The sequence below is a fragment of the Ursus americanus genome, chromosome 1 (genome assembly GCF_024610735.1).
Source record: "Ursus americanus isolate L20-20 chromosome 1, mUrsAme1.1.p, whole genome shotgun sequence".
Taxonomy (NCBI): domain Eukaryota; kingdom Metazoa; phylum Chordata; class Mammalia; order Carnivora; family Ursidae; genus Ursus; species Ursus americanus.
In genome coordinates this window covers 73,513,309-73,530,917 of record NC_142127.1, presented here as the reverse complement: position 1 = coordinate 73,530,917, position 17,609 = coordinate 73,513,309, and the positions used below count along the sequence as shown (strand labels likewise).

At 38.8% G+C, this 17,609-nt stretch overlaps 1 protein-coding gene across 5 annotated transcripts in view; it reads right to left on the bottom strand.

Annotated features, from left to right (window-relative positions):
• Window positions 1–17,589, bottom strand: part of MAIP1 (matrix AAA peptidase interacting protein 1) — a 77,314-nt gene extending 59,725 nt beyond the window's left edge. For 2 of the 5 annotated variants that reach the window (XM_087862415.1, XM_087862414.1), the window contains exons 1-4: window positions 16,927–17,585; window positions 11,708–11,779; window positions 11,171–11,297; window positions 9,937–10,084 (exon numbers count right to left, since the gene is read on the bottom strand). In XM_087862415.1, the coding sequence (XP_087718541.1) occupies window positions 9,937–10,084; window positions 11,171–11,297; window positions 11,708–11,779; window positions 16,927–17,367 (788 nt within the window). In that variant the 5' untranslated portion in view covers window positions 17,368–17,585. Of the gene's footprint in view, window positions 1–7,910; window positions 8,165–9,936; window positions 10,085–11,170; window positions 11,298–11,707; window positions 11,780–16,926 lie in introns of those variants that run through there. The other 3 variants (XM_045806415.2, XR_015724637.1, XM_087862422.1) reach the window with 3 other exon arrangements.
• Window positions 17,590–17,609: the final 20 nt, after the last annotated feature.

Below are 17,609 nucleotides of genomic sequence, written 5' to 3'. Positions count from 1 at the left end.
AAGGCTCATCACAGGATCTGATTATCTACTTTTTCCACTGTTGCTAATGGACTCTTCACATAAAGGCAAAAAGTATCACAGGATACTTTAACTACTTCTCATACAAAATTGAACCAGAGTTGTCATTCATTAAGCAAGTAAATGAGGTAAATTTTGATAGAATGTCCAATAGCCTGATTGGTTTATAGAACGGAGGGGAGTACAGTCACGAGGTTTCTATTTTTGAAGATGGGATAGACTATACCCAGAGTCCTCCAGGCAGGAATGCGTGTGTGGTGTAAACAACAGGAAGTGAGCCCTCAGAGGTCTGGACATACTATTTGGAGCATTCTTAAGCAGCTGTGGGCTCAGTCTTCTCTGGTGCTCTATCACATCCAGGTTTTAAAAATTAGCTGGGCGATGGTTAGGGCTATTACCAGACCCCAGCAAGAAAGCATATGGGGTTCTTCCTCAGTGAAGCTGGCAAAGCAAACCTATCAGCCGTTTACCAGAGTCCACACCGACTCATGACTCAAGTAACTCAATTAGGGCAAGTTGCTCGTTGCCGCCTCCTCTTCCTTTAGTTTTAGGACCCCTAGTTTTATTTGGGCAATAAAATGTACCCAGCAAAAAGACAGTATTTCCCAGCCCTAATAAAATTGTGTCTGGCCATATGTCTAATGGAAGTGTTTTGTGTGATTTCTGAGAAAGCATCTTTGCCTCTTTGCTTATTCTTTCCTTCCCCCCATTCTGCTACTGGAATATAGATATAATGGCTGGAGCTCTACCAGCCATTTTGTACTATGAGGACAAGTGTCATACTCTAAGGAAGGCAATGTTGACTGGAAGGAGCCTGGACCCCCAAGGACTCTGTGGAGTTGGCATACCAGCCCAAAGTATCCTATCTCTGGAGTTCTTTCATGTGTAAGAGAAGTCAACTACTTCTGTATTATTTAAGTCGTGATCTTAAAAGTTTTCATTTCATGCAGTCAGAAGTAATCCTAAATGATATGCCAATATTTGCATGATTTACCCAAACTGAGATTGAATGACCAAGATTAAGTACTCTCATAAAGTTTTATTTTTATCTAAGTTTCTTAAAACTATTATTTTGGAACAATAAACAACTTATAATAAGATTGACACTATATAAGGTCTTAGCTAACCAATTTCAATTTCATATGTTGCCCCCATTAATCTAAAGGGTATTTTAAAGCACCTTGGCAGATCTCATCACAGAAGAGAATGGAATTCAGGTGTTCAATGGTCTCTTTCATTTAACACTGGTCTAAGACCTCTTCCATCACTAGTATACGGAAATAGAGCCCCTCATCTTCAGGCTCTTATAGCAGAGTAGTCAATAATCCTCAGCTAATAATAAGTTACCAGAAGATCTGGGAAGTCCCTTTTTTTTACCAAGCTTCCTGATCTTTCTGATGTAATAGTATGAGCTGACTGGCTCTACAATAGCCATTCTTAGAATTAAAACAAGAGAGGTAATTACTTGCAGCATGTGGTAACAATTGTTACTGTTCACCAAATGCTTCTCAATCTCTGTCTTTCAGCCACATGATAGAACTGTACTTGGTGGATCTCTGTAGTTAAGTAGGGTCATGTTCTGGCCAATGAACTGCATCACTTCCAAGTTTAGTCTTTAATTGCTAATGTGAGACCCTGCAAAGTTGCATTTTTTATTTACCATCATATCAGGTAGTGGCTGCCCATCAGCTGTGTCCAGGAGGGCAGGTGGTGTGATACCACTGCTGAGTAGAGCCCCCAGGTATCTCTTATTAATAGCATAAGCAGTGTAAACAAAAAATATTTTTTTTGCTTCAATCCACTGATATTTGGAGATTGTTTGTTACTGCACCATAATCTATATTATCCTGACTGATACACTACACCATCCAGAAAAAACCTTCTGAAGATGGGAGCGATCACAGCAGAACTGAATGATACAATCTACAGTTCCAACATTCAGAGAAGAGATGTGGGTAAGTTTCATGCACGTAACCCTTTTAACATCAATAAACTCTGTTCATGAAACTTTTTTGTTAAGCAGTTTCCTACAACATATCTATCTACAAAAATCTGTCAGTAAGCAAAGCAATTCTCCCATTCCTCAGTGACTTCAGACCCTATCAAATTTACTGCCCAGCCTGGCATTCAGATTCCATACACCATTAGCGCCACCGTGTGGTATTTACAATAAATGACATTTACTATAGGACTATAAAAAGCAAGGTCACTTATCAAATAATATCATTTACCCACTGAGAAGGGGATTGCACATGACAAAAGAAACCACATCCAGCTTGCTGGGACACCAAATCAAAAGCAAGAGGGAAAATTTTCCTGTCATATGAACCAGGAAACTCAATAGTAGTGAGGCTTGCTCATTTATTTATTCATTCAACTAATATTTACTAAGTTCTGCCATATACCAGATATTGTTCTGGGCCCTGGAAATACAGCAGTGAACAAGACAGACAAATTCCTTCCCTTGGTTGGAAAGACAGACAATGGAATAAATCAACAAAGCAATATATACTACACTGGCAGATATGATAAGTCCTATAAACCAAAATAAATCTGAGTTAGGGCATAGAGAGTGATGGGGGAGGAATTGTTTTAAATAAGGTTGACAGAAATAAAAGCAAACGGTCTACATTTAACTCTCCCAAAGTTACTTTAGAAAAATGATCCCAAATCTCAAATATATGTAAATATGAGCATTCTCTTGCAGATATTAAATGTAAAATGCTTCAAGATGCCCAAAGGTTGGTTTCTAAACATTATCCTGTCTTAGTCCAATCAGGTTGCTGTAATGAAAGTACCATAGACTGGGTGGCTTAAACAATGAACATTTATTTCTCACAGTTCTGGAGCGTGGGAGGTGCAAGATCTAGGTGACAGCAGATGCAGTGTCTGGTGAGAACCCTCTTCCTGGATTGTAGATGGCCATTTTCTCATTGTGCCCTCATATGGCAAAAGGAACTTTCTGGGATCTCTTTTTTGAGGACAAATCACACTCATGAGGACTCTGCCCTCATGACTGAATCCTTCCCAAAGTCCTCATCTCCTAACAACATGATATTGGGGGTTAGGATGTCAACATATGAATTTAGGAGGTACACATTCAGGCTATAGCAATCACCCCAAAAAGAAATCATGATTCTTTGCACAAAACACTGATTTTTCAGGGGCGCCTGGGTGGCGCAGTCATTAAGCGTCCGCCTTCGGCTCAGGGCCTGATCCTGGCATTCTGGGATCGAGCTCCACATCAGGCTCCTCCGCTAGGAGCCTGCTTCTTCCTCTCCCACTCCCCCTGCTTGTGTTCCCTCTCTCCCTGGCTGTCTCTCTCTCAAATAAATAAAATCTTTAAAAAAAAAAACACTGATTTTTCGGATCTGAGGCAGGAAATGAACATGAAGATCCTGGGACATATCTTTATGCCAAAAAATGCAGAAGCATTCAAAGATTAACAACTACAGTCATAATAGTCTTTACCTGTCACAGCAAACAAATTATAGGGGCTCCCACTGGCCAAACTGGGGGCTATTTAAGAATCGAGAGGATAGTAATTGATATTACACTGGATGACTAAAATTCATGAGCTTGTGGTGATTTATCTTTTTAAAGGGAAGGGGCTCTGTTTTATAGAATGCCAATAGAAGGTATTATAGAATTAGAGAACCGTTGTTTTGCAAACTGTAGTAGAATTCATGCAAGGATCATCTGGTATATTAATTCCTGTTGCCAATGTAACAAATTACTACAATCTTAGTGGCTTAAAACAACACAGATTTATTATTTTACAGTTCTGGAGGTCAGGAGTCTAAAGTGGGTGAGCATGGCCGCTCTCCTTCCGCAGGCTCTGGGGGGAAATCTGTTTCTTGTCTTTTCTACATTCTAGATGCTGTCTACATTCCTTGGCTCTCATGGCCCCACATCACTCCGACTTTCGCTTCCATTACTGCATCTCCTTCACTCTGACTCTGACTTATCTGCTTCCCTTTCATAAGGACCCTTGCGATAACATCAGGCTCAGGCCCAGATAATCCGGGCTATTCTTCCCATCACAAGATCCTTAATCATATCTGCAAACTCCCATTTTGTCATGTAAGATAACATATTTACAGGTTCCCGGCATTAGGATATAAACGTCGCTGACACTATTATACAGCCTACAGCTGTGTATGGTAGTATGTATGACTATATATATTTATTTGTGTGTACGTGTTCTATATATGTGTATATATGTGTTCTATAATACCAAGTACGCAAATCACTTGTAAGATATTCTTACCAAAAATGTTTACCTTGAATCTAATCAAGCCTTTAGCCCTAACTTCCAGCCAGCTTACAGAAATGACACCATAATAAAATAATCAAACACATTCTGCATCAGACATGCTATATGTTTACTACGCTATATGTTATACTATCCTAGACTCCTCAGAATTACAATGCCATAAAAATGGAGAATATTCCAAAAGTTTTAAAAGAACTTAAGACATAACTAAATGCAATGTGTGAACCTTGATTGGATCTTGGTTCAAAGACATTTTAAAGACAATTGGTGGAATTTTAAACTTGGGTTAAATATTAGATGACATGGAATTATTGCTAATATTCTTATATTTATATAGGATACTGTCTTTATTTTTGGAAATGCATGTTGAAATACTTAGGAGTGAAATATACAATGTCCAAAACTTACTTTCAAATAGTTTAGATAAAAACTGTGTTGGGGGGGCTGGAGAGATGAAATAATATGGCAAAATATTCATTTTTTTTATTCTAAGGGGAGAGTATATAGTCTATATTGTAGCTGTGACAGTTAATTTTATGAGTCAATTTGGCTAGGTCATGATACTCAGATATTTGGCCAAACATTATTCTAGATGTTTCTATGAAGGTATTTTTAGATGAGATTAACATTTAAATCAGCAGATTTGAGTAAAGCAGATTATCCTCCATACTGTGGGTGGGCCTCATTTAGTCAGTTGAAGGCCTTAAATGGAGAAGACTGACACCCCTCCCCTGTAAGAATGAATTCTGTCAGGAGACCACCTTCTGTCTTAAACTGCAGCACTGACTCTTCTCTGGGTGTCCTGCCTGCCCACCTATCCTGCAGATATTTCACTTGCCAGCTTCCACAATCACATGACCCAATTCCTTAGTAACTCTCCCTTATCTCTCCCTCTCTTTCTAGCACATATATAATAGGATGTATTTCATTATATATAGATAGCATATGTATAATATAGATAGCACATACATAATAGGATATTTTATATGTTATATCTTATTCATAGATAGATATCTTCCTGGGCTATCTAATTTATAGTTAGCTTGCTTAATTGCTAGCCTCTCAAAAAGTAAAAAAAAAAAGAGATTAAAAGTAGCAAGTTAGGGAACAGCAGGAGGAGATCTAACTAACCCAATTGTATGTAAGAAAATGGCTTTGAAAGGGCAACATATATATATGAAATGCATTACATCGGGACATGTAGTCTTTCCTTTATGCATAATTGAAGGCAGATTCAAAATTGGAAAGGAAGTGATGATAAACTAATAACAGACTTTAAAAATAAACTTCAGGAAACATTTAAACAGTTGGAGTAGACACAATACACCCAACACCTGAAAGAAAGGGTCTTTGTTCTCTCAGTGTCAATGGGCTCACACCTGAAATAGCGCACTTAATCAGAGAAAGTACAATGAAATGGAAAATTGCCAATTTGGAGAGTTCCAACATGTAGCTGAACATTTTCAAAGAGATTTAAAAAGTCAACTAGCTAGAAGTCAAACCAAATTTATGTTCCTTTAGATAAAATACCTGGCCCCCAACTTGATATCTCGGCTATTATAAATAATGCTACAATGAATGTTTTAACTTCTTTAGAATTTCACAGAAATGTAATTATACAGTAAGTACTCTTTTATGTCTGGCTTCTTTCTTTCATTTGTCTATCTGTTCATCTACTGAACATTTGGGGATCTTTTTAGTTTGGAGTCATTAAGAAAAAAAAGCTATGAACATTCACATACAATACTTTGCAAAGATGTAGGCTTTCACTTCTCTTGGATAAATACCTAGGAATAGAATTGCTGGATCCTATAAGCATATGTTTAACTTTGTAAGAAACTGCCAAAATATATTCCAAATGGTTATACCACTTTGCATTATTACAAACAGTATTTGAGAATTCCAGTTGCTTCAGATCTTCACCAGTATCTGGTACTGGCAGTTTTGTTATTGAAACCATTTTGGTGGGTTTGTAGTAGTATCTCCATGTCGTTTCATTTTCCTGTTGACTAAGGGTGTAGAGCATCCTTCTACGTGTTTGTTGGCAGTTTGAGTATCTCATGGAGAATCTATTCAAATCTTTTGCCCAATATTTAGTAGACTGTTTAACTTTTCATTATTGAGCTTTATAAGCATTATTTATATTTTCCAAATACAGGTTCCTTGTCAAGTATAGGTATTCCAAGTATTTTCTCCCAATCTGTGACCTGGCTTTCATTTTCTTACTACTGTCTTTCAAAGATCGTAAGTTTTAATATATTCCAATTTACTTATTTTCTTTCATGACTGATGCTTTGTGTGTCCTAAGAAATCTTTGTCTCTTCCAAGATAGCAATTTCAAAGTTTCTTTCTACAATTTCTAGAATTTTAGCTTTTAAATCTATGACCCATTTTGCAATCCAATTTTGCACTAGAAGTATGTATGGTGTGAGGCAAAAGTTGAGGTTATTTCCCATTTGAATAGTTATTCCATTTGTTAAAAAGACTACCTTTTCCTCAATTACTTTGGCCACCTTTGTCAGAAACCAATTGTCCAATAGGCATATATCTTTCTGAACTCTATTCTGTCCATTGGCCCTTAAGATTTTTTTTTTAAAGATTTTATTTATTTGTAAGAGAGAGAGCACAAGCAGGGGAAGTAGCAGGCAGAGGAAGAAGCAGCCTCCTCGCTGAGCAAGGAGCAAGATGAGGGACTCGATCCCGGGACCCTGAGATCATGACCTGAGCTGAAGGCAGATGCTTAACCGACTGAGCCACCCAGGCATCCTGATCCTTAATATTTCTTATAGGTCTACTGGTCTACTGGCAACAAATTCATTTGTCTTTTCCCTGTCTGAAAAAGTCTTTTCTCACCTTTTCTGAAGGATATTTTTGCTGAATATAGAATTCTAGATTAATAGGCTTTTTCTTTAAGCACTTTAAAGATCTTATACCAAGGTCTCTAACTTGCACTTTGAGGAAAGAAATACACAGTCATTCCCTGTGTGGAATGTGTCTTTTTTTTCTCCAGCTGCTTTACAATTCTCTCTGGTTTTCAACAATTTGATTATGGTATATTTAGTAAGGTATTCTTTATGTGTTACCCTGCTTGGATCTGTGAATTTATAGTTTTCATCAATTAGGAAAAAGTTCAGACATTATTTCTTATATTGTCTTTGTCTCCCTTACCCCAACGTCTAGGAATCCAAATACAAGTATCTTAGAGGACTTGATATTATCCCATAGTGGCTGAGGCACTGTTGTATTTTTTTTCTCTTGGTACTGTAGTAAGCTTCAATTTGACTGATCTCTGTTTCTGCAGTGAGCAATCTGGTACAATTCCATCTAGTCCTTCTCATCTAGCTAGTGACCAGAAGTAATCAAACAGCAGCAGTGATTTTTAAAAATAAATCTTAGATGTACTGGAATTATTGGTTTAAATGTATTAATGACAAATAAAATATTTAAGGACTATTAATTTAGAAATGTGTAAATAGTTTTTTCAATACTTCCTTTACTGTCTATAAAATTAGGTTGTGTACAAGTGACATTAGAAATGATATTGAATATGAATGACACCAACAATGGGCTGTTGTGGTTTTTTTACTTTGATCTCTTTTATAGAAGGTGATAACAATCTGTGGAAAATGCTTTATTGTATCATGCCAATATACTACAAGGAATAGTTCAAAATAATACAAAAGTAAGCCACAGACTTGTCTAAGTGAAAATCAACACATCCAAAAATTTCTTTCCTTAATTTTTCATAGTTAATTGCCAGCAGTCCAATAAGCTGATTTTTCCAAGAAAGATCATTCTAATAACTTTGAATGTTCAATCCGTGCAATGGTCCAATCAGGCTTTACTCCTTGTGTAAACTCCCTCTGAAATCTAGGGGAAAATATTATAAATAATGTGAATCTTAACATTAGCCCAAATACTTCTTGGATAACTATGTAATTTGCAAGTGTACATTAGAGACAGTTTTTAGCAACAGGCTAATGGTTAATCATAAATAAACATCAAAACAAAAAAAGTTTAATTTACCAATTCAATCACAAAAAATATCCTCACAAAATTAGAACATTCTCCACTAAAATGAGTATTTTTGTTTTCCTGAGGTAGGCTCCACACCCAGTATGGAGCCCAATGTGGGACTTGAACTCATGACTCTGAGATCAAGAACCGGCCACAATCGATTGGGCCACCCAGGTGCCCCAGAAATGAGTATTTTAATGAACTGATATACATTCCAACATCTGCCAGTCCTTAAGAGAAACTCAGGTATTATTCTGTTAAGTACTTGCTATCACAAATGCCTAATATGCGGAAAAAGAAATTGCACCATGGTGATGGAAAGAGTACTTTAGTGGAATTTGGTTTATATACATTAGATCAATCTTGAAAATAACGGTGTTTACGAACTGTCCATGGTCTTACTATGGAATATCAGAAGCAGCAGAGGTGAATATTGATTATATTGTTCTTTAATTATAAATAATGTCTTTAAAAGGAGATGATTCAGATTTTGTATAATAACAATGCAAAATTCAAAATAAAGAAAAAAGAAAAAAAGCACCGTCCATTAAAGAAAAGTGAAAAAATAAGGATACCTTTTACCTTAGTGAAACAAAATATATTTTCTTTCTTAGGTCCTTTTTGGGATTTGTTATTTTAAATCAAGTTTATATAGTTTTGGTAACACAACAGTATTTTCTTTAAATAAATATTAAATTATGTCTCCACTGACTTGCATGACTGGTTCACTGTCCCAAATTTTATTAGCACAAAAATACATGCTAGTGTCTCTTTTAAATAAGTTGCTAACCTACTAGATAGTACGTCCTTATAGGCAGGAATTTTGTATCTGAACCCCTACCAGAGTACCTGGTAAATAGGAAATGATGAATAAATGTCTAGAGAGTGGATGGTCCATGTGCCAACTGTGGCAGATCTTATTTTCCAAGGATGGTTATAACCATATGCCCCATCCCACATGTTCTTCTGCAGTGTGACCCTGCTAGTGCCCCATAAAAAGGTGGAGTGTCTCCATGCCCTTTCAACTGTGTAGGTCCTAGGACTGCTTTGACAGGCAGAATAGGGTGGAAATGATCCAGTCCTGGGCAAAGCCCTTTACTGGTCTAGCCAACGACCACATAAAATGTGTCAATAGCCTGAGACTACCACAAACCCAAGCCATGAAGAGAGGCCTTGGAGAATGAGACGTTATGTGGAGAAGTCAAGGTGCACGAGAGTGACGAAGCCGTTGTGGAAATGAATCCTCCAGTCCCTGACACCCCAGTTGATGCGAAAGGAAACAAAGAAAACCCCACATCTGAGCCTTACCAAAATTCCTGAGCAGTAAAACAGCAGACAAAATAAATGGCTGCTTGAAGTGACTGAGTTTGGGGGGGGGGGGGTTATAATGCAGCAATAGACAGCTTAAACACCTTTTAAATTCGGCAATATTACCTCTTTCTAATCTCTGAACACTTCTGTTTCATGTCCAGTATGTCTTTATGACTTTCTCTCTTCTTAAATAACTTGTCAAATTTCAATCCTTTTCTTCCTAAAGCTCCCTTTAGTTTTCATACCTTCATACTTCCTTCATACTACCTTCCATTTTCTAGAGAAAGGAAACAATGAAATGAGATTAGACTTACTCATAGCTTGCACTAAGAAGTTGTTTAGTTTCCACGTTCTGATCCCCCAACTTAACCTGGAATACACTGGCTCCACTTAAAGTTTCACTGGGGATGTTGGCACTGGTTAGATACCAAAAGCACATCAGGATGTTAACAAACTTCCTTCCTTAGAGAAAAAACACACACACACATATACAAATACAAATCACAATAATCTATCATCCATATATCCAAAATGAAATTAGAAAATGGCAGTAGCTACACAGTTGTTACAGATCATATTTTATACTTATTCTAGTCTAATTTAAGATACTTACATTGACACCTTTTTATTTTTAAAAAATTCTTAGGGTTTATGATGTATTTGCCTTCTTCTCTGCATCTCAGAAATAATAGTTATGATTTACTGAGCATGTACTATTTACCCTAATTCACTTTGCTATGTGCTAGTGATTATGACAGTGTCCTATGTTAAAATCAGGTAGTGACCATGATGCTGAGATGCAATTTGAAATATTAGGGGAGAAGAAAATATTTATCACTAAAAGTACCTGTAGAAATGTTCCAAATTAACATGTGTGTAAAAAATGTTTAACCATTAAACAGTCCTATATCAGAACTGCCTAGAAAGTGTGTAAGCAAAGGCTAGATTTCCTGTATGCCTGGCACATAATACATTTGCAATTATTTGTAGAAGAAATAAATGAGTCAATACATTTTTAGGAAGGCTCTAGAGAAAATGGATGCATTGGACAAGGAGAAGAACCAGATAATCACTAAAGTTCCTTTCAACCTTTTTCATGACTCCAAACAAATCCAATTTGGGAGTTCCACAGTTAGTCTTACTTTCAAAAAAGTCATTAACTGATATTATTTTTCTTTTACCCCTTACTCTTTCTATTTAATATACAGCTGGACATTTAAAATGCTGAATTGTTTCCTTCAAGTTAGGAAATCTGAAACACAAATATTTTCTATTTGAGACATGATAGCAACCTTAGACAATTTTCATCAACTTAAGTGATGATGCCATCTCTTGTGAATGAAATAACAGTAGAGGAAGGTCCTCGATAGAAGGGTTTAAGTAATTGTCATATCTCAATTCTCCCAGAGTTAGGTCTTGAAAGAATGAATGTATTATTTTCCCTGAAGTCGGCTTGTACCAACAAAACCCCACTATTTCATGATTACCCCCTAGTTTAGCTTATTGGCAATTATATATCATTTAATGTTGACTATGCTCTAGCATTACCTTTCTCATCATAGTAAATGGAGATGTCTCCTGTTGATGTGTATACAATTTCATCTATGTCAGCAGCAAGGGCATTTTTATGGTTGTCAGGTAGTAAAGTAACCTTTTCCTTCAATACATGGAGCACCTAAGTATGGAAAAAGCAAACCATAGTCCACTTGTTGAATTTTCAAAAGCCTCTCAAAAAGCAGATGAATTCTTTATGGAATCAATTTTTCTAAGCCTATTTTTAAATTCACTACCATATTTACTCATATTCAAAAGCTAGGCTGAAAGGCATCAAATTGTTGAATAGGTAATTCCTAACAGAACATTCAGTATAAAGACAATTGAAAGACATCGTGTTTACTTACTTATTCCTTAAGTAGCAAGTCATTCTATGCTTTTATATGACCCAAAGTACCCAAAACTAAAGATACAGGGACTCTACTTTGGCTGACGGCACACATACCACTTTTAAGTAAGGGTAACATATATTATTCTATTGCAGGAGAATACTACATTTATTTTTAAAGGAAAATTAAAAGTATACTTTACCTCTTTGGCCACAAGTTCTTCCAATAGATCAAATTTACACTGTGACAGTAACTTGGACACATGAGCAAAAGCCTTAAAAAAAAAAGTGAGAAGAGGTTGGTAATCGTTATTTCAAAACACCATGCAAAATACCATACAATATACAATGCTCACACTTAAATAGCTTAGTATCACAAAGACTATTTCATGATGAAGGTGGTAAACAATGTCAAATACTATGATACCACTGTTAGGCATGACTCCTTCAAAGTTGGTTGGCTTTTCTCTTCTCATACGACTTTCCCACATATACAGTAGAGAGCTGACAGCCGATTATGTATCCACTCTCAGGAAAGGGGAAAAGATGGTGTGTGCATACACATTTGCTCCTCGATAAAATCCTCCTACAGATTTCCTTTTAAAATAATAATGAAGTAATCACTGTTATCACTGTAATGACTACTATATGACACCCCCCTCTTAACCATGAACACAAAGAATTTGAGAAGCAGTGCAATCCAGATTGTAATGGGAGTCTGGAGATTTGGGTCTTCAATCTTCATTAAGATTGTTAAGGCAGGTTTGGAGAAGTGGAGAGAAGATAATGAGTTTACAGTCTAAGCGGATGCCAACTCTGAAGTATGAGATCCCACTGTAAAGTAGGGGGGAGCCAACTGTACCCCTCCATATTCTTAGCAGTGAGAAATGAAACTGTGTGTAAGACTCCACCTGTCTTCAAGGAGCTCTCAGGCTACTTGAGAAGGGAGGGGAGTAAACTGACAAGTTCAAGAACTATGACAGGGGTCAGAACAGGATGACCTGAGCAGAAGAGCCACTGAAGCCAATCTGGGAGGACCAGGGAGGGCCTCTTAAGGAAGTAACATCTAAGATGAAAGCTGAAGAACCAGCAGGACCAGGGGGATGCACTGGCACGCCAGACAGACAATAACTGTTCGGGATGGGATGTTATGGGATTAACAGTGTTTCCCCCAAATTCATATGCTGAAGCCCGAGCTCCCAGTACCTCAGAAGGTGACTGTATTTGGAGACAGGGTCTTCAAAAAGGTGATTAAGTAAGATGAGGGTGGGCCTTAATCCAATCTAACTAGTGTCTTTGTAAAGAGTAAATTTTGACACACAAAGTACCAGGGTACATGCACGCACAGGGACAAAACCACGTGGCAAACAGAACGCAGCCATTTGCAAGCAAAGGAGAGAGGCCTCAGAAGAAACCAAACCTGCCAATGCCTGGATCTTGGACTTCTAGCCCCCAAACTGTGAGAAAATAAAGTCCTGTGGTTTAAGTAACCCAGACTGTGGTATTTTGTTATGCCAGCCCTGCCAAACTAGACAATAACAGAGTTGAATTTTGAGAAAATGCATATATCCAAATGGATTCAAGGACACTCTGCAAACACTTTAGAGGCCCTAAGGACACTGTATATATTAATAAGCCTTCATGTGAGGAAGATAGGTGGCACTTAGGTGAGAAGAAACAAAGACCACAGTGATCATGGTGAAACCCAACCATTACATTCTAGTTTGCATGGCCAAGGTATGAGGTTTGGGGGGCCGAAGATCCCACCTGAGCAAATTATCTGATAAGATAATAACGAACCAATAGGAGGCTGCTCTGACAAGGCTTTGATAATACAGGATTATCTAACTCAAAGAGGCTTCTAGGAAATAGCCCTCTAAAACATGCAAGCAAGACACAGGAAAATAAACACTGTATGATTAATGTGGTTTGAGGGCAGTAACAGGGAAGACAGATCATATGCCCATATCGATAGTGCGATATTGTGATAGAAGAAGAAAATACACCCTTGTTCTTCATTCTGATTCCTGCCACAGAGCTCCTAAAACAAGCCCCTTTCAACCAAACCTGAGTTTAGGCTAATGAGGTGACTGTTGTCAGAGGACTAACCATGTGATTAGAGGGTTGGAATTTTCAGTTCCACCCCTAGACTTCAGGGAGGGGAGGAGGGCTGGGAATTGAATTAACCACCAATGTTTTGATCCATCATGCCTACATAATGGAACCTCCATAAAAACCCTAAACAAAGGGATAGGGAAGCTTCAAGGTTGGGGAACACGTGGAGGTGTGCCCAGAAAGCATGGAAGCTTCATACCCTTCCCACATACCTTGCCCTATACATCCCTTCCATCTGGCTGTTCCTGAATTGTATCCTTTTTAATAAACTGGAAATACCAAGTAAAGTGCATTCCTAAGTTCTAGGAGCTGTTCCAGCAAACCATCGAACTTGAGGAAGGAAGATGTGGAAACCCCCAATTTATAACTGGCCAGTCAAATGGGGCCCTGACTTGTGATTAGCATCTGAAGTGGAGGCATTCATCTAGGACTGCGCCCTAACCTGTGGGGTCTGCTTTAACTCCAGGGAGTTAGTGTCAGAGCGGTTGTAGGATGCCCTGCAAGGCCTTGATGACAAAGGAGTGTCTAACCTAGAGAGGCTTCTAAGATATAGCCCTCTTCTTCACAGAAAAGGTTAAGACTTGCGAACAAGAGATATAAGAAAACATACAGTATATGATTAATGTGGTTTAATGTCAGTAATAGGGAAGATATGTTATATGTACATATTAATGGAAAGCAGGGTGTGTGGCACTAATAAAGCTTAGCATTGGACCACCTATTTCCCTGCCTCATGTGATGAATAAAAGCTTGACTAGATTGTACTTAACCATTTCAATTTCTAGTGACTAGAGGACCAAGACTGCTTGTAGACTGGGTCACAGGACAGTGGTTACAATGCATCCTTGAGCCAACTGTTTTATCATTTATAAAGGAGAGTTAAGACTAGAATGATGATCTTTAAGATGTCTTTTTGTTTTCATGTTCTCCGATTTTAAAAAAATCTGAATGAACATGATCTAACGAAAACTTGATATTCATAACCCAAAATAACATTTTATTGCTGGAAGTTAAGCTTAAGGAGAAAAGGAAGTGGAGCCCACGAGAGCAGATAAACTAGCTAATGTTTCTGCACCAGATTGTTCCCAAACCCTAGAATTATACCCATGCAAAAAAAGATACAGTCGCATTAAGAGAACTAGTAGGGAGAAGGTTTTTTTTTTGCCATGTCCTTTTAAATCTTAGGTGTTGAAGAACTGATTTGCTTGATATATATATTTTTTGTTATTATGTTAGTCACCATACAGTACATCATTAGTTTTTGAGGTAGTGTTCCATGATTCATTGTTTGCATATAACACCCAGTGCTCCATGCAATATGTGCCCTCCTTAATACCCATCACCAGGCTAGCTCATCCCCCCACCCCCTCCCCTCTAAAACCCTCAATTTGTTTCCCGGAGTCCATAGTCTCTCATGGTTAGTCCCCCCTCTGTTTCCTCCCCCCTTCATTTACCCCAAAGATAAAGGTGTAGTGAAAAGAAGGGCCATATGCACCCCAATGTTCATAGCAGCAAAAATGTCCACAATAGCCAAACTGTGGAAGGAGCCAAGATGTCCTTCAACAGACGAATGGATAAAGACGTGGTCCATATATACAATGGATTATTACTCGGCCATCAGAAAGGATGATTACCCAACATTTGCATCAACATGGATGGAACTGGAGGAGATTATGCTAAGTGATTTGCTTGATGTAAAAGATACATTACGCGACCAATGGTTTAAGGCACTAGATTAATATTTGTCATGGATGACCAATATTCCTTTCGAAAATGACAGTGGTTAAATGCACAAAAACTGATTTAGATGAGGCAAAAATTGTTTACAGACTGGCTGATTAAGGGGCAGAGACACTACTTAATAGCAAGGAGGAGGGCTAAAATAGCTAACAGCTGGAGACAAAATCAGAGCGTGGCTAAAAAGTGTTTCATGCTCCTCTGTGTTCTGAGGAAATGGGGCCTAAGGGCTGATTCCTGCCCATGTAGGGGAGAGGATTTCATTCCTTATTGACATATACATGAGCTGGTACAGTTATATAATGTTATGAGGTAGACAAATTAACATATCATCAGTGAGCACTGTGGAGCACAGTAAGATCATGCCAACTTACCTCAGCATGGACCAAAGATTTTGAGAACTGACATGAGCAGAGGTTCACCTCTTACAATGCTATAAGTCAAGCTTGCCCTTTGCTTTTTAATTTTTTATAAACACATAGAGCAGTCAAGAGAGTTGACTCAGGGAAGCAGGAACCAGGAGTTAATATTGACATTGATTATATAAAGCTGGAAACGATTTATGACTGATGGGTTACACAAACAAATATAAATGGCTGTGTTTACAGAAATAATCTGAAATAAATTAGGAATAAATATATCCATATCAGTATACAATCAGTATTGTGAAATGATTACACTAATCAGAAGTTTAAGATATATGGCAGTATGAACTGGGAAATAAACTATGACTTTTATTTATCAACAGTTCTGAAATGTTTGGGAATGACAAACTCTTGAAGGGATTCAAAAGAAATTTACATATGGACTTTCATCCTCGAAAAATGCATGTACACACAAAATCCGTAAATAATCTCAGGACCCAAAGTGACCATTGTGTGACAAGAGTAAGGCAGGGTATTACCAGTCACTCAGAGAGAGAGAGAATAGGCAGGGGTTAAACTCAGTGTGCAGGGTGCTGTGCACTTATCGCAGGCCAGGCTGTCTCAGCAAATTCTTTGAAAGGGGAAATCGCTTATCTGTAGGTTATTCTTTAAAGAGTATGATGGGGAGGGATTGGGGGTACGAAGATGGGCAAGGAAGCTCTACCAAATAGCTAGCAGGAAGTTTTGTTTTTCTACCAAAATCGTATTACTGCACTATGAAAACACTGTCTTATTTACTCTTCAAAACAATCTTATCTATTCATTTATTCAACAAACATTTGTGTAGTGCCTACTGTGTGCCAGGCATTGTCTTCTTAATTTTGCAGAAAACCACGTTCAGAAAAGATAAAGCGATGTAGCTTTTAAGTGGCAGAAATGGGGTTTGAATCGAATCCATTTCTATCGGATTCAAAACCTGTAGAGTGGAAAAAGAAACTGGGGGACTTCACCCTCGTGTCTCAATCGAACCACGCAAACATAAGCGGAAGCTTAATTTAAAAAGTAGCCAGAGGACTCTGTGCCTGGGTCACTACCCCTTTGGATAACTTGGGACCCGTGAGGAAAACTCTTCGCTAAACCCTTCTTGCGTGTAACAGCTGAACGCATGAGAGGCTAACGGGTCAACCCCAAGGAAATAAACAAACCTGCTTCGCTCCCTCAGAGAATTCTGCGATGCTGAACTCTTGGTCGAAATAGGCCCAGATTAGGAAGGCGTAAATTCGAGTCCGAACCCAGTTGATGGGGTTGGAGAATCCCAGAATGATCATCTTGGTTTTCTGGCGCGGCTGGGGCTGCTCCTCGGCGCTGTAGCCGCGCCGAGGGTAGGCAGGGAAAGCAGAGAAGGCGGCGGGGAGTCCCGGAGGGCTAAGCAGGGGACGCTGCGGGCCCCGAGCGGGCGGCGCCGAGGCCCAAGTGACTCGAGGAAACGGGGCCGCTCCGGAGCCAAGCAGGCGGCGGCAGAAGCAGCAAAGTCCAGCCAACGGCGCTCTCACCTCGGCTATACCGGGAGTCCGGGGTCGAGCGGGCCCGCCGAACAGCGGCGGAAAGAGCAGCAAGCGGGGCAAAAGACGAACGGCCAGCGCCATTTTTATGACTTTTCACCCCAGTCCCTGTCTGTGCTGTGTCGAATGAAAGTCGGTGGGAAACCATCTGAGCAGCATCCGGAGAGAGACTAGTGAGCAAAGCCGACCTGCTGCTGCCACCTCTGGTCAGTCAGCCCCATTCTGCCGCTCCAGCACGCAGCTCACGTAGAGGCCTTTTAGGCCCGGGCCGCCCTCTCCCACCAGCCGCGCTTCCGAGTCCGCCGGTGCCGCGGACCTTTTCTCTC